We start from the raw sequence: 18223 nt of genomic DNA, 5'->3' as shown, positions 1-18223 counted from the left end.
TTGGTCTGTGTGATATATTTTATTATTGTCATCATTTATTTTGCAGACGCTTCTTAGTTTGATGTAAGTCCCCATTTGTTAATCGTTGCATCCATTTAGTTGGCTAATAACAAAGAATCACTGAAGATGCTTCTAAATATGATGCCATATATGAGTAGGTCTTTTTCCTCAATATAATTTATGAAATCTGTTCTGGTACCAAGGTCTTTAATCCATTTTAATTTAACTTTTGTGCATGGTATTAGAATGGGATCGGAGTTCATTTCTTTGCATATAAACAACCAATTTTCCAAACTCCATTTATTTGAAGAGATCTGTCTTCTTTCACTTCATAGTTTTTTGCTCCATTGTCAAATGTTAACTGTTCGTTGACTTGTAGCCCTATCTCTGAACTATCAAATCTTTTCCTTGGTCCTAACAAAGAAAGAGAGAGAGAGAAACTTGATAACTCGTATTAGGAATGAAAAAGGAGAGATCACTACTGATATGACAGAGATTCAAAGGGTAATCAGAAACTACTTTGAAAAACTCTATGCCACTAAAAATGAGAACCTGGAAGAAATGGATAAATTATTGAACTCTTATAATCTTCCACGGTTGAAGGAAGAGGATGTAGCATATCTAAACACCCCCATCAGAATTGATGAAATAAATATGGTAATCAAAAGTCTGCCCAAAAACAAAAGCCCAGGCCCAGATGGATTCACTAATGAATTCTTTCAAACTTTCCAAGAGGAACTACTACCAATCCTGCCAAGACTCTTTCATGAAATTGAACAAACGGAAACACTCCCAAACAGCTTTTATGAAGCCAACATCACCCTAATACCTAAACCAGACAGAGATGCTACGAAAAAAGAAAATTACAGACCAATATCGCTGATGAATGCAGATGCAAAGATCCTCAACAAAATCCTGGCAAATAGGATTCAATACCTCATTAAGAAGATCATCCACTACGATCAAGTAGGTTTCATCCCAGGAATGCAAGGATGGTTTAACATCCATAAGTCTATCAACATAATACACAACATCAACAACAAGAAAAATAAAAACCACATGATTATATCAATAGATGCAGAGAAAGCATTTGACAAGGTCCAACACCCATTCTTGATCAAAACTCTCAGCAAGATGGGAATGGAAGGAACCTTTCTCAATATAGTTAAGGCCATCTACCACAAGCCAGTGGCAAATATTATCCTCAATGGAGAAAAACTAAAAGCCTTCCCTCTAAATTCTGGCACAAGACAAGGCTGTCCTCTCTCACCACTCCTATTCAACATAGCACTGGAAGTACTTGCTATAGCGATTAGGCAAGAAAAAGATTATCAAGGGAATCCAGATAGGAAAGGAAGAAGTCAAGCTCTCACTGTTTGCAGATGACATAATGCTCTACTTAGAAAACCCTAAAGACTCTACCAAAAAGCTTCTAGAAACAATAGACTCATATAGCAAGGTGGCAGGCTACAAAATTAACACACAAAAATCAATGGCCTTTCTATACACCAATAGTAATAAGGAAGAAATGGACATTAAGAAAACAACCCCATTCACAATAGTGCCACACAAACTCAAATATCTTGGAATCAACTTGACTAAATATGTGAAGGACCTATACAAAGAAAACTATAAAACTCTGCTCCAAGAAATAAGAGAGGACACACGGAAATGGAAACACATACCTTGCTTATGGATTGGCAGGATTAACATCATCAAAATGGCAATACTCCCCAAGGCATTATACAGATTCAATGCTATCCCTCTAAATATACCTATGACATTCTTCAAAGAAGTGGATCAGGCACTTTTGAAATTTGTTTGGAACAATAAACACCCTAGAATAGAATAAAGCAATCATTGGGAAAAAGAATATGGGAGGAATTACTTTCCCCAACTTTAAACTCTACTACAAAGCAATAGTTATCAAAACAGCATGGTATTGGAATAAGGACAGACCCTCAGATCAGTGGAATAGGCTTGAATACTCAGAGAATGTTCCCCAGACATACAATCACCTAATTTTTGATAAAGGAGCAGGAAATCCTAAATGGAGCAAGGAAAGCCTCTTCAACAAGTGGTGTTGGCACAACTGGCTAGCCACTTGCAAAAAATTGAACTTAGACCCCCAGCTAACATCATGTACGAAGGTAAAATCCAAATGGATTAAAGACCTTGATATCAGACCCAAAACCATAAGATATATAGAACAACACATAGGCAAAACTCTCCAGGACATTGAGACTACAGGCATCTTCAAGGAGGAAACTGCACTCTCCAAGCAAGTGAGAACAGAGATTAACAGATGGGAATATATTAAGTTGAGAAGCTTCTGCACCTCAAAGGAAATAGTGCCCAGGATACAAGAGCCACCCACTGAGTGGGAGAAACTATTCACCCAATACCCATCAGACAAGGGGCTAATCTCCAAAATATACAAGGCACTGACAGAAATTTACAAGAAAAAAACATCTAATCCCATCAAAAAAGAAGAAATGAACAGACACTTTGACAAAGAAGAAATATAAATGGCCAAAAGACACATGAAGAAATGCTCCACATCACTAATCATCAGGGAGATGCAAATCAAAACAACAATGAGATACCACCTCACACCCCAGAGAATGGCACACATCACAAAGAATGAGAACAAACAGTGCTGGCGGGGATGTGGAGAGAAAGGAACCCTTATCCACTGCTGGTGGGAATGCTGTCTAGTTCAACCTTTATGAAAAGCAATATGGAGATTCCTCCAAAAACTGGAAATCGAGCTCCCATACGACCCAGCTATACCACTCCTAGGAATATACCCTAAGAACACAAAAATACAATACAAAAATCCCTTCCTTACACCTATATTCATTGCAGCACTATTTACCATAGCAAGACTCTGGAAACAACCAAGATGCCCTTCAACAGACGAATGGCTAAAGAAACTGTGGTACATATACACAATGGAATATTATGCAGCTGTCAGGAGAGATGAAGTCATGAAATTTTCCTATACATGGATGTACACAGAATCTATTATGCTGAGTGAAATAAGTCAGAGAGAGAGAGAAAAACGCAGAATGGTCTCACTCATCTATGGGTTTTAAGAAAAATGAAAGACATTCTTGCAATAATAAATTTCAGACACAAAAGAGAAAAGAGCTGGAAGTTCCAGCTCACCTCAGGAAGCTCACCACAAAGAGTGATGAGTTTAGTTAGAGAAATAACTACATTTTGAACTGTCCTAATATTGAGAATGTATGAGGGAAATGTAGAGCCTGTTTAGAGTACAGGCGGGGGTTGGGTGGGGAGGAGGGAGATTTGGGACTTGGGTGATGGGAATGTTGCACTGGTGATGGATGGTGTTCCTTTTATGACTGAAACCCAAACACAATCATGTATATAATCAAGGTGTTTAAATAAAAAAAAAAATCTTTTCCTTGGTATGAGAGTCTATCATTATTCTAATACCATACAATTGTGATCGCTACAGCATTATAGTTTAAATTAAAATTAGGGAAAGAGAAACCTCCCATCATCTTTTTTCAAGAGGATTGCTTTGGCTATTCTGGGTCTTTTTTTTTTTTTTACTCCATTTAAATTTCAGCAGTGTTTGACCTGCCAATTTAAACTGTCATGATCAGTCTAGACATAAAATAGACACATTGTAATATACAATATATAATAATAGACACAGAGAAATCACTTGACAAGATTTAACATTCATAATGAAAACTCTCAATAAAATGTGGGTCAGTGAATACAGAGAAAAAGGGGGCCGGAGAGACAGCATGGAGGTAAGGCATTTGCCTTGCATGCAGAAGGACAGTGTTTCGAATCCCAGCATCCCATCTTGTCCCCTGAGTCTTCCAGGAGCAATTTCTGAACATAGAGCCAGGAGTAACCTCTGAGTGCTATCAGGTGTGACGCAAAACCAAAAACCAAAAACCAAAAAAAAAAAAAAAAAAAAGGAAAAGGACTCTTCTTTACTGCTGGTGGGAATGCAGACTGGTCTAACCTTTTTAGAAAACAATATGGATTCCTCAAAAAGCTAGAAATTGAGCTTCCATATGATCCAGCAATACCACTCCTAGGGGCGCTGGAGAGATAACATGAAGGTAAGGCGTTTGCCTTTCATGCAGGAGGTCATCTGTTTGAATCCCGGCATCCCATATGGTCCCCCGTGCCTGCCAGGAGCAATTTCTGAGCCTGGAGCCAGGAATAACCCCTGAGCACTGCCAGGTGTGACCCAAAAACTACAAAAAAAAAAATACCACTCCTAGGGATATAACGCAGAAACATAAAAATACAGTACAAAAAAATGCCCTCTGGGGGCTGGAGAGATAGCATGGAGGTAGGGTGTTTGCCTTGCATGCAGAAGGATGGTGATTCAAATCCCTGCATCCCATATGGATCCCCTGAGCCTGCCAGGAGCGATTTCTGAGCAGAGAGCCAGGAGTAACCCCTGAGTGCTGCCAGGTGTGACCCATAAAAAACAAAAACAAAAACAAAAAAAAACCCTTTGCACTCCTATGTTCATCATAGCACTATTTACAATAGCCAGAATTTGGAAGAAAAAAACAGCTGCCTGATAACAAATGAGTAACTAAAGAAACTGTGGTACATCTACACAATGGAATACTATGCAGTCATTAGGAAAAATTAGATCATGAAATTTTCTTATACATGGATGAATATGGAGATTATTATGTTGAGTGAAATGAATCAGAGAGAAAGGGATAGAATAACCTCACTCATTTATGGGATATAAGAACAATATGGTAATAATATCTATACACAATAGAGGTAAGGGTAAATAGATCCAGCTCAGAGTAGGAAGCTCACCACAAAAAGTAGTGAGTGCAGTAGAGTAGAAGGGTCTACTATGACTATGATAGTTGGAACTGATCAATCCGAACAATAACTTGGTACTGAAAGGGAAGAAAGAAACTTGCAAGGTGCCCCTCCATTAGCAACAGCACAAACCACAGTGACAAAAATAAATGAGGAAGAAAGAAAGGAAAGGAAGGAGGAAGGGAGGCAGGGAGGGAGGGAAGGAAGGAAAGGGGAAGGGAAGGGAAGGAAGGGAAAGGGGAAGGAAAGGGGGAAGGGAAAGGGGAAGGGAAAGGGGAAAGAAAAAGAAAGAAGGGAAGGGAAAGAAAAAGAAAGGGGAAAGGAAAGGGGAAAGGAAAAGAAAGGGGAAAGGAAAGGAAAGGAAAGGGAAAAGGAAAAGAAAGGGGAAAGGAAAGGAAGGGAAAAGGAAAGGAAAGGAAAGGAAAGGAAAGGAAAGGAAAGGAAAGGAAAGGAAAGGAAAGGAAAGGAAAGAAGGAAAGGAAAGGAAAGGAAAGGAAAGGAAAGGAAAGGAAAGGAAAGGAAAGGAAAGGAAAGGAAAGGAAAGGAAAGGAACGGAAAGGAAAGGAAAGGAAAGGAAAGGAAAGGAAAGGAAAGGAAAGGAAAGGAAAGGAAAGGAAAGGAAAGGAAAGGAAAGGAAAGGAAAGGAAAGGAAAGGAAAGGAAAGGAAAGGAAAGGAAAGGGAAGGGAAGGGAAGGGGAAAGGGAAAGGGAAAGGGGAAGGGAAAGGGAAAGGGGAAGGGAAAGGAAAAGGAAAAGGAAAAAGGGAAAGGAAAAGGAAAAGGGAAAGGGAAAGGGAAAGGAAATGGGAAAGGAAAGGGGAAAGGAATGGAAAAGGAAAAGGAAAGGAAAAGGGAGGAAGGGAGGGAGGGAGGAAAGAAGGAATTGTGAAGGGAAATAGGAAACATCAGAGGCGGGAGAGATGCACTGGTGAAGGGTGGTGTACTTTCTATGAATGGAGCCCAACAATGAACAATTTTGTGATCATGATGCTTAAAATAAAATGTGGGTAAAAAGTGTTCCTTAAAATAATTAAAATCATTTACCACAAACAGCATATTCAATGGTGAAGAACTAAAAGCCTTTCTTCTACAATCAGGCACAAAATAAAGGTACCCACTCTCACCACTACTATTCAGTATAGTATTGGTATTACTTGCTGTAGCAATTAGACAAGAAAGATATATATTAAAGACATCCACATCTGAAAAGATCTAAAAAGCAAAACTCCTGGACCTAATACAGTAAAATGGCAGGCTATAAAACCAATACACAGAGATTTATAGGTTTTCTATTTGTAATAATGAAATAGAATAAAGGAAAAAATATAATGCTATTTAATGCAAATGCCATTAAATCGAGTACCTATGAGTCAGTTTAACAAAAGAGATGAAAGACCTATACAATGAAAACTATAAATCACTGCTCCATCAAATGAAAGAAGACACAAGGAAATTAAAGCATGCCCCTGTTCATGGGTTGGAAGAATCAATATTGTCAAGAAGGCAGTCTAGTGCAAAACATAATACAGATTTAAATGCAGTCCCAGCCTTTGAAAGGGTTCTATCTTTTCCCTCACAGATCTCAAATAAGCAGTTGTCCAAGGAGACTCTAAACTTTGAAAAGGATTTGTCCTTCTCTCTATCTCAAAGAATTCTTAGTAGGAAGTTGAACAGGTTTGATTCTGCTTGAATACACATAAATAGAGCTCTGTATCATTTCCCCAATGCTGTCTGTGTTATACTCATTGTTTTAAGCCTTGTGTCGTCACACTGATTAGAGTCAATTCAGAAATAACCCACTCTTAGCTCCTTACGCTAAATGGAGTATAATGGAAAACTTTCAGGGGTGCTGAACTAACACCACTCACTCAGTTTCCTGCACCTGTGCTGACCTATGTCCTCACATCTCTGAGCTCTGGTCAGTTCAAGGACACAGCCTCCTCATTTGGAGAACAGGTTTCCACTGGAGGAACCCTTCAATTAATCCTGACAGACTGGCAGGAATCAGAACCTCATCACTACAATGACTCCATTCTCTCAGAAAAAAGAGAGAGATCTTTGACCTCTATTGAATGTCTGAAAGCTTCTATCCAATCTTAAGACTTAAATCAGAATTTCACTTTTGACCCTATACTAGAGGATATTTCACTCGTTCTGCTATGTGTTTCAGAGGGAGAGATGAGAATGAGAACTGTGAGCCATGCTTTTCTTTCTGCACCTAGGAGCAAAGGCAGAATCCAAACTCAAAGAATATGGATGAGGTGGGAACACCCCAAACACACTTGTCCTTTAAAAGCAATGCTGGTCATACCCTGGCAGTGACCTAGATCTAGACCTAGACCTCAGACATAGAACCGATACCATTCCTGGCAACAGCACCAGGAACCAACCTCCCCCTAGGAAATTCCTAATGCCTTTCTAGCACCAACTTACACCAGTTTTGAGATAACATCTTGACAAATAGGAAACGGCAATAACTTGATCCAAGAGCAGAACATCCTAATGGTAAGTTGAAATTAGAAGACACGTCGCCCTTTGACCTATGCAAAGACCAAGATTACCAACTACTGAAGACTGACATTGACAGCTAAGACTGGGCAGTACTTACCCTGGGACCAATATAAAAGATCCTAGCCTAGGCTTTGGCCTGGGATCAGTACAAAAACCACGATCTCCAATTCCAGAGGTCTGACTGTGACAACTGCGACAGAATAAAACTTCTGTAATCATAATTTAAAAATTCTATTCCAGGTTTTTCCCTAGGATCTGTGCAAAACAACAACAAAAAAAAAAAAAGAAAAGAAAAGAAAAGAAAAAGAAAAAACAAAACTAAGACCACAAATTATAAAAGTTTGATTACAACAACAGTGATGGAACAGAACTTCTAGAACTATAAAGACTATTCCTGGGTTTTGCCCTATGACCTGTGTAAATACCAAAATATGAGCTAGAGAGGCCTGATTATATCATCCATAAGTAAGTCGAAAGATGCCTGGCTCCATAAAAAGACCTTGGGGAAAGAAAAAGAGCATGTATGGAGCTTGTAGTGGTTCTCATGAGAGTATGCTTCAAGAGCAGAGAAATCCGAAATCTCTTAGGCCAAAAAAAAAAAAAAAAAAAAAAAAAGCAGCACAAACCTTTTTATATAGTTGCTGGGGTTTTTGGGTTTGTTTTTTTTTTTTGGGGGGGGTTGGTCTTTTTCTTAGTTGCTGGCTTTGGTTTTGTTTGTTTGTTTGTTCTTTTCATTTGTTGGTTGTTTGTTTGTGTTTGTGTTTTTTGTATTTTTCGTGTTGTTGCTTTGTTGTTTTTTGTTATATTTTTTGTTTTGTTACCTTTTTCTTCTTTTTTCCCTTCCCTCTTCTAAATTGATATCTATAACACTTAGAAGAACCCCTTCTTCTTTCTTTCTTTCTTTCTTTCTTTCTTTCTTTCTTTCTTTCTTTCTTTCTTTCTTTCTTTCTTTCTTTCTTTCTTTCTTTCTTTCTTTCTTTCCTTCCTTCCTTCCTTCCTTCCTTCCTTCCTTCCTTCCTTTCTTTCTTTCTTTCTTTCTTTCTTTCTTTCTTTCTTTCTTTCTTTCTTTCTTTCTTTCTTTCTTTCTTTCTTTCTTTCTTTCTTTCTTTCTTTCTTTCTTTCTTTCTTTCTTTCTTTCTTTCTTTCTTTCTTTCTTTCTTTCTTTCTTTCTTTCTTTTCTTTCTTTCTTTTCCTTTTTCTATATCTCCAACAGAACCACATTGATTAAATCATCTTGTTCAGCTGCATAAATTGAGGGAGGGATATGAATGGTACAAGGTCCATTGGCATGAATATTTAGTGTAAATAAAAAATGATCAGATCTGAACATCAAACCCAAAGTCAGCAACAACAGAATCTATACCTAATCCATAGCAAGCTGTACAAGTAGGGATCAGTTACACTAATATTCTGGGGGATTAGGAGGGAGATATGGGATGTATACTGGGAACAGGGATAGAGGGAGGACATCACTGGTGGTGGAAATGCCGCTGATTTATTGTCACTATGTACCTTAAATATTACTGTGAAATATTTGTAATTCACTTTAGCTTCAATAAAAATTAAAAAAAAGACATAATAATATAAATTAGAACTACTAATGTGAAAAGAAAAAAAGCAATTCTGGTCACAACGTTTGGACCTGCCCATGCCCCATACCCAATATTGGCAAACCCCATGAACTTTTTGACCTTGACTGAGCCCTGTTGGTCTGCACAGAAGGTGACAGCATTGACATCAGCCCTCATGGTAAAGGAATTAGCTGAAATCTAAAAGGAAATAGCCCTCTCCCCACAAAGTAAAGCTCAATCCAGCAAGAACAAAAGTAGTTCTATTTATTTTGTGGACTCTGCAGTAGTTAAGCTTCGCTAGATTTTATAGTAAGAACATTTCCCAAAATAGAACACTGAAATGTCAGAGGCAATGGGGTTACAGTCATACAATGTCCCTCCTACCGAGCAATCTGCTGCTACAAGTTTTACGTGACAGTTGCCCCTTCCTCTGGGCAGAGAACATCCTCCTGCCCTGACCTCCATCCATACTTAGCACAACCCAGCACACCATAAAAAGTCTTGAGTTCTGAGGCAAGTTGCAACTAGCCATGTCTAAAGCAATGTTCTTTGTCTAAACCACGCAAATAAATTGGAGCAAAAGTATAGCGCCATTGTGTATGTTTTACTACAGTTTTTATGAAGACTGGCTCCTTGACAATCCAAGAAGTGCTCTGAGTTCTCTGCTGCTCATCCCAACTCTCTTCTGCCTCACAATTCCCTGCTCATGGAAGGAACATGGAAATTCTCATGCTAATTCCGTGGACCACCTATGCTTTAGCAATGCTTTTCACCCTACACCCGGACTATGCTGACTACAATAAAAAAATTATTTATTAAAAAAGAAAAACTCAATGAAATCCAGTTCACTGGAGCCACTTCACTCTGATTATTCAGAATAATTTCTTTCTCTCTTAGAGTATGCTTCTAAGAATTGCAAAGTATTCTTTTTTTTTTTTTTTTTTTTTTTTTTTTTTTTGGTTTTTGGGCCACACCTGTTTGACGCTCAGGGGTTACTCCTGGCTATGTGCTCAGAAATCGCCCCTGGCTTGGGGGGACCATATGGGATGCCGGGGGATCGAACCTCGGTCTATCCTACGCTAGCGCTTGCAAGGCAGACACCTTACCTCTAGCGCCACCTTCCCGGACCCGTGCAAAGTATTCTTAAAGAAAAGACATTTTCTGAAATTCTGGATACTATGAACTCATGGCCTGTCTGCTCTCTAGACTTCAAGAGAGTAGCTGCTCTCCCTGAAAAAAGAAGATAGGGAAGAATTATTTTAACCTAGTTGATGGATTAGTACTGGGACTGGCAGTGACTGCACGGCTGCCTGGGATTCTTGTTTGCTTTTCCCTATGTTACTGTTATAATGACCAGAGATCAGGGACAGAGCAATAGAACAGTGATAGAGCATTGGCCTTGCATGTAGTTGAACTGGGATGGACCCCGGTTCAATCTCTGGCATCCCATATGGTCCCCAGAGCTTGCCAGGAGCGATTTCTGAGCAAAGAGCCAGGAGTAACCCATGAATGCTGCCAGGTGTGGGCCAAAATAAACAAAAACAAAAACAAAAATGAAAAAAGTAATGACCAGGGATCATACATTTTTAAGCATCCCTCACTTTTTCTTTCTTGACCTGCACCATCACTCATTTCCAATGAGAAGTAGTGAAGTAGAATGAAGAGACCGACAGGTCGCTGTGATAGAACTTTTGAGACAGCAGAGCCCACCACACAGAGCCATGTAATAGTGGCTGCTGGCCGTGAAACAATGAGCAATACCTGGAGATGTTCAGTATCAAGTTGACATCATTAGATTAAATTTCAATGGATTGGGTCCCCACACTATTCAATTCTGTTGCTAACAAGCAGATCCAGAAAATTCGCAGATGTTAGTGAACCTCTAATAAAAATGCCACTGGGGCTAGAGATAAAGTACAATGGATATCAAGCTTCATATCAACTATATCAAGATATAGTACAATGGATATGAAACATATGCCTTGCCTATGTTCAGTCTGGGTTTGATCGTTGGTATCTCAAATGGTCTCCTGAGACCCACCAGCATTATCTGGCACCTTATACATCACTAAATGCCTCCCAAGTACTGCAATACCATCCATGGTGGCTTCCAGCACTGCACAGACAAGAAGTACTTAGTCACTGGATGAGTACCATTCTCTCAGGCCCACAGCAATGGAGAAAATATTACTTGGAATGACGTACTGGTTCCTGGACACTTCTGGGTACCCATCACCAATACTGAAAGATACCAGTTCCTCATAAGTTTCCTCTCCTTAGCTGTAGCTGAAATGGTTCTTCTACTTTTACTAAAAGTGACAAAGTACAATGGGTAGAAGGAAACTGACACAATTAAATAAAACTCTGTGTTCTACCTATGTCTAACTCCAAGTATACATAAGTACATAGACTTTAGAATGGGATGGTTAGGTGGATTGAATGAGTTTGATTGACTGCTATCTAACATTGTCTGTTTATAGTGAGGAAAGGCAGGACCACATACTACAGTTGGATTGACATGGATAAATCTTGCCTTCCTGGTTCTGCTTCATGTTCTCTTGCTTTTGTCACTGTCCTCACCTAAATCCAAGAGATCCATATCCATTTTCTTATGTCAGATATTTCATCCTTGTCAACACCATTCTCTCTACTTACAATTCTATTAAATCCAGACTTTAAATACTAAAGTCTTCATAAAACTGTTCTATACTTCTGTTGACTCTGGCTAGTTTTCTGCCTCTTTACTCTCAATATCCAAGGAAATGCTGTCACTAAAGTGCTCCATTCGTGTGAATTTATATAGTTTTTATCCAGTAAATCCTTTACTCTCTTCACCAGCATGTTGAAGAAGGTCCAAGAAAGATCTTTCAGACCTTTAATAGAAAGATAACATTCATGCAGAATATGACTATATTTGTTTGCTAAGTCTGTCATATCAACATATAAAAAACTGAGGAACAACAAAAAACTGCTGCCTCATCTTTATTAGAACTCTGAGTTCAAGGTCTGCACACAGTTACACTTCCTTAGAAGGTTCTCTTGAAGGAAATGTTCAGGGACACTTTCTATGCTTCAGGTAGTTTCTTGGCTTGTATAGAATAATTTCCTTTTGCTTACAGTCTATTCTTTGTATCCACATTTCACTCTTTTTATAAAAATGGTAGTTAGTCTGACTAGGCTCATCTTTCTGACTTTATTTTAACTTAATGCTCTACATAAATCTTACTTTAAATAAGGGTACTGGTGATCATGATTTAAGTACCTTATAAGGCAGAAACAATTCAACTCCTAACAGTAGCTAACCCCGAATATTTCCATTCTTGTCCTTATGTCCTAGACCAGGGTGACGAACAAGTTCGACACAAAGAGCCAAAATTTTAAACTGTGAGAGTCAGAGAGCCACACCACGCAGTGACCTGCCAAAACAGACAAACACTCACACAAAAGCATCTAATTTTAACAATAATCTATTAAACGCATATTGCATGTTGCTATTTTGAGTGAGGGTAAACATCCTGCAGTGATGGTGAGGGTGTGCTGCGTCCTCCACACTAAGAATTCACGGCCAGATGTGACCCAACATGTGACACACGGGTCCCCCCCGCTCGCTGGCCCGTGCAATTGTCTCCGAGGGATGGGAGACAGGATGACGCAGCTTCAGAGGTCCCTCCTCAGAAGCAGCAGAACAAAATCCAAACTTGGCAAAGAGCCATAGTATACAAAATAATGAATGACAAGAGGCAAAGAGCCGCATTCATTTTGACCAGGAGCCGCATATGGCTCGAGAGCCCTGTGTTCGCCACCCCTGTCTTAGACAAATTTTGCTGTATACTGCATTTTTTTTGTTTGTTTTTTTGGGTCACACCCGGCATCGCTCAGGGGTTACTCCTGGCTCTATGCTCAGAACTCTTCCTGGCAGGCTCGGGGAACCATATGGGATGCTGGGATTCGAACCATCGTCCTTGTGCATGCATATATTAAAACTCCTCAGTACCTAATATTAGCATCCATGATTTTAAAACTGTACCTTTCAAGAACCTGCGTTTTCACCAGTGATGCTCAATAGTTCACTTGCTCTATAACTGACAAAACTTGTTCTTTCCATCCATCCAGCTACCTAAGGTTCTTTCCACTATGATTGGAGGATGACTGGAAACACTCCTGATTTGAATGGCTTCTGACTTTGATGCTGGAAAGAGAGAATGCTAAAACTATACCAAATAAAATTAGCTGGACTGATGTATATAGCCAGATAAAAATGTGATTCTTGGGTTGAAGTGATAGTTCAGTGGGTAAGGTACTTGCCTTACAAGCAGCCAACCAGGGTTTGATACCTGGATCCTGATAAAATCCCTGAGCACTACCAGGAATGACCCTGAGCACAGAGCCAGGAGTAAGACCTAAATACCACCAGGTATAGCCCCCAAACAACAACAAAAATGGATGACTCAAAAACAAACAGAATGTCAGTCTGAGAGACAGGTAGGGGTTTGGGTGGGGGAGGGAAATGAGGGGACATTGTTGGTTCAAAGATCATACCATTGAAGGGTGGTGTACATTCTATGACTGAAACCCCAGATGAAACGTTTTGTAAACACAGTGATTAAAGAAATATTTAAAACAAACAAAAAAGTTCTTGTTATTGTAATTAGCAGCAACAGAAAAAAAATAAACAAACTTGGCCAAAACAAATAATGACTAAATAGAATATTAAAAATTACTGGAGAAATTTGGTTCAGTTTTCTGTCACAGTCTTAGAAATTAAATTTTGATCTAATGAGACTTAGAGAGCCACTAACCAGGAAATTATGGAAAACATTGTGTTTATGTTGTTTTTTGTTGTTGATGAGGAAGGAAAGTGAAGGATAAACTGTAAGAAAAAACATAAGATTGAAAAATTTAACTCTAAAGAAGAAATGATCAGCATGGAGAGAAATTTTCCTCCTATTTATATGTCTTCTGCTTCTCTTTTAGACTTGAGTCAATTTTGCCTCCATTGAGAAGCCTTTTAGAATTATTTATGCTCTTCAATTTAGTATGATAGTGCAGAAAATATATTGACATATATGGTATAAGATGTTAGTTTCTGTTTTCATGTACCACAAAGTTCTTGTGAAGGGAACAATTATTTTTATTATACTTTGTAGCCTTTCTGCCTAGCAATAGGCCACATCATGGGAAATGTTCAGTAAATGCTTCCTGAAACAAAGTCAGCTAGAAAGCCAGTTGACTAACAGTGACATAATAGTTTGAGTAACTCTTCACGAATAATAGGTTCTTGGTACTAGGGAGGTGAGGAACCTTGATAGTCTTCTAACCCAGTAAGCCATTGCAAATCCCAAGTGCTCCATGTACCCACCTTATTCCACCTGAGGTCAGCTCTATTTTAAAAGGGAACATCTGGTAGAGACTGCCTTATTCAAAAGATAAAGAACTCAAGTGATTTTTCAAAGCTACTCTATAATAAGTAGCACTGCTGGGAAGTGGAATAAAAGTGACAACTGGCGGGCCCAGAAAGATAGCACAGCGGCATTTGCCTTGCAAGCAGCCGATCCATGACCAAAGGTGGTTGGTTCGAATCCCGGTGTCCCATATGGACCCCCATGCCTGCCAGGAGCTATTTCTGAGCAGATAGCCAGGAATAACCCCTGAGCGCTGCCAGGTGTGGCCCAAAAACAAAACAAAACAAAACAAAACAAAACAAAAAAAAAGTGACAACTGGCAAACCCTTTATGTCTTCACCTCAGACCTATGGAGGGCAGAAATTTGAATGCTGAGAACTGAGAGTGAAGTGGCTTTTTCTGGGGTGTAGAGTTGATAAGAACTAAGATGCAATGGGAGATCAAAGTCATTCTATTTTCCAATACCCCATCTTTATTTCTGGATGAGATAATCTCAGAAATGTCTCTTTGGAAGTTCCTACTCCTCTGACTTTTCCCCACCTTTTTTTCTTGATTTTTCAGGAGAAAAGTATGAACTTCATGCAGGGACTGAGTCCACCCCAAGTGTCGTCGTTCATGTGTGTGACAGTGACATAGAGGAAGAAGAGGATCCAAAGACTTCCCCAAAGCCCAAAATCATCCAAACTCGGCGCCCTGGCCTGCCACCCTCTGTGTCCAACTGAGCTCGCCACTCCGCCTGGAGGATAATATCTGTCTCTTCTTTCTCATGCTTATTTTTCCCTCCTGTTGTTTGTCAAAAAAAAAAAATGCCTTTAAATCCCTGGGTGTTTGGTTGTTTGAGATTCCTACCTTGTAATCAAGCCTCTCGGACAAAAGGGCTAGGAAAAGGTGATATGTTTCCTGATCATATCATACCCATCAAGTATAATCCATTATTTAGAAGGTTCTAGGGGGAAAAAAAGTAGTATTTTCTTATTAAGCAATCAGTGCAACCTGTATCTTCATTCTCTCACGTTGATCTAAGCCAGAGACATCAGTAACAAATAGCACCTGTGTTGTTTGTGAATTGTTTCAGTCCCAGTCCTGATTGTCTGTGCGCTGTTCTTTCCTGGCCACTTCAGTAGGACCATAAGTAAACTTGACTTTGACTGCATGAGATATCCCTATCTGGTCTCACTCAGTCCTCTGCATCCCGACATTCCCAGGACATGCATGATCACCAGCATTTATTTTCATGATTTGAGGATATACTATAACTCACAGATTGTCAGCATCCAGCCATGTCCTATCTAGATTAGGAAAATGATCATCATCCAACGAAATAAGTCTGGGTTTATTTACTACTTTGAATCAATTATCTCATAGCTCTGGTAAAATTCCTGATGGCAAAACTGAGCTTGGCCCCAAAGATATCCCTCAGTAGATTTTTGAACATCACTTCCATCTAGAACTTTCCCAGCCTCGTTGGGGAGGCTTGTCCAGGGTGATAGAGACCGACTTCAGACAAACCTATTTATTACTAAAGTTTCATGGTGTCTGAACGATTGTTTTTTCTCTTTGTATATTTGTACAAATGTTTCAGCTGTGCTTTTAAAATCTGGATGTTTTTTATTTAGTGGTTGTTCCGCTATTAACTGCTTAAAGGCATAATATGTGCATTGCTTATGAATGCATTCATGTACTAACACATAAACTGATAATATTATACTCTCTTATGGATAATGCTGAATTTTGAAAGGGCACAAAACTTCACATGCCAATATATAAAAAGATTAGCCAATATCTTTGCTATCAAGACCACTTGTTTTTAAATAAAGTAAAGATTCAAGTGTCAGTTGTAAACAATTTGGACGAAGCTAAATCTCCAGAACATTGTAGTCACTGAACATATGGAAAGGGAAAGAAAGACAAACATCTGCCAAGCTAACTCATGCAATGCCTATATTGCTCAAAACTTATTTGTTTCCATTACGTGTGATTTTTCTATTTCTCTAGCCCAAAGTGCATTACAGAAGATACACCTATAGAACCATTACCTTCTGCTCTATGTGCCAGGCATCATCTACTCCTGTACATTAATGAATCACTTTAGATGTAATTGCCAATTCCGACGGAGTGGGGAAATACTTTTTTTACCCAAGCCTCAGAAAAAAACACACAAGAACAAGAACACAGCCAATTTATGGGAGAAATGTTGTGGGTTTTGACTAAGGTGTATGTTAGTTTTATCAGAAACTTAAAATATTGACTGATCACTCAGAAATTAAAGTCCGTTCTACTGTGAATATAGCAATATAGTACTGGACACAGTACAGGTGAAACTGAGGACAGCATTGCTTGAAAATATCCTAGGTTTCTATTTAAAAAAAAACACTGAAGGCTCCTTTTAAAAATAAAATCTGAGGAGTGTATAGTAAGCAAATGCTTTGGCTTTCCTTTGCTGTGGAGGTTTTGGGATTTTTGCTGACAAATGGAAGACTAGAATCACATGGAGAAAATCTGCCCTCTCGTGGAAGAAATATTGCCCTCACCCCATTTGAAAGGCAGGAACCATTTTGTGCTGAGTCTCAAGCATTCAGTGAATCTTGTGACTTTTTCACCTCTGTGAAACAGAGGCTCTGTGGACATCTCGGTGATCAAAAATGGAAATGATTGTTAAATTGACTTCAAGCAGACATTTCCTGCCAAATTTAGTGAAAGTTGAAACGATCGGTGTGGGTAGTCGTAAGATTAAAAAAGCAGTGAGTTGTATAATGTAAAAAAAAATTCGCCTTGGGGAAATGTATTACCAAATATCAATAGTAATCTCAAATCAAGTCGTTCTTCCAATGGGTGAGATTTGGGGAAAAGATGGAGGAGTTTTTCTCAGGAAAGTGGTAAAAAAAAAAAAAAAACCGCAAAAGATTATGACTTGTTTCTGTGGAACCTCTTAGCACTGTGTAAGTCAGAATTGCCTCAGCATTTCCATGACGCACATTATGCAAACCTCTTTAGCACTATTTTAAGTTTGAAAAGTTTTAAAATGGAGGGGAAGGGGGGAGATTTCCACCAACTGAATCATTTGTGCACGTGTATAGCTCAAAGAGCTTAGACTTCAAATATATCTGGTGAATGACTCTTCTGTGTGGCGTAATTTCTGTGTGGTTGGCCTGAGTTGAACTTGGTGGGTTCTGCTGATGTATGGCAGGTGGACTTGGATACGCCCCTTGGATAACCCCACTGTAATAATGACAGTTGAACCTGCACAAGCCCCTTGGACATGCCCCTTTGTCATGCAGGGTATAAAAGGAAAAACTTGGACAGTTGCAGGGGAGCTCAAGATAGTAACCAGAGCAGCCATTGCTGGTCCATGGAGGGGTGGGGGAAGAGATAAAGCATCAGAGAGATGCTGCCTGCTTTGATTCTATTCCTTTCTCTTTCTTTCTTGAACTCAGGCCTCCCAAGGCCATCTCTAGCCAGTGAATTTCCATCTATCCCTCTCTCTCAGAAACCACGGGGGGCAAAGGCTCTAGGAGGAATAAAAACTATAGTTGGTTTCTACATCTCTCTTCTCTCTCTCAGACCTGGACAGGCAGTAGCTACATGTTGGTGTCCCTGGGTGGGCAGAAGGCCCCACCCAGCAGCCTGGATCACACAGGCCTTGGTGAGCCTAGCAACACTGGACTGAGGCCTCTACAGCCTTGCAGTACCAGACTCTGGCAACTTTGGGCTTCTTCAGCCTTGCAGCTGCTGAGTAGCAGATGGGCTTGCAACTTACTGCAGTATCTTTCTGGATAACGATGAATTTCTACAGTGGGTTGCTGTGGAGGAAGGCAAATCAGCTCATGGTCTTTCTAAGAAATGAATAGAAAATGGAATCTATTCATTTGGGATCTTCCTTAAAGGAACAGAGAAGG

The 18223-nt window shown here is 39.4% G+C and overlaps 1 protein-coding gene across 3 annotated transcripts in view; it reads left to right on the top strand.

Moving 5' to 3' along the window:
- Positions 1 to 17443, top strand: part of RCAN2 (regulator of calcineurin 2) — a 313585-nt gene extending 296142 nt beyond the window's left edge. For all 3 annotated transcript variants that reach the window (XM_049765536.1, XM_049765535.1, XM_049765537.1), the window contains one exon: positions 14889 to 17443. In XM_049765536.1, coding sequence (XP_049621493.1) covers positions 14889 to 15049 — 161 coding nt within the window. In that variant the 3' untranslated portion in view covers positions 15050 to 17443. The remainder of the gene's footprint in view (positions 1 to 14888) is intronic.
- The last annotated feature ends 780 nt before the right edge of the window (positions 17444 to 18223 follow it).

This window comes from Suncus etruscus, chromosome 18, assembly GCF_024139225.1.
Source record: "Suncus etruscus isolate mSunEtr1 chromosome 18, mSunEtr1.pri.cur, whole genome shotgun sequence".
NCBI classification, from domain to species: domain Eukaryota; kingdom Metazoa; phylum Chordata; class Mammalia; order Eulipotyphla; family Soricidae; genus Suncus; species Suncus etruscus.
This window is presented reverse-complemented; position numbering and strand designations above follow the sequence as displayed.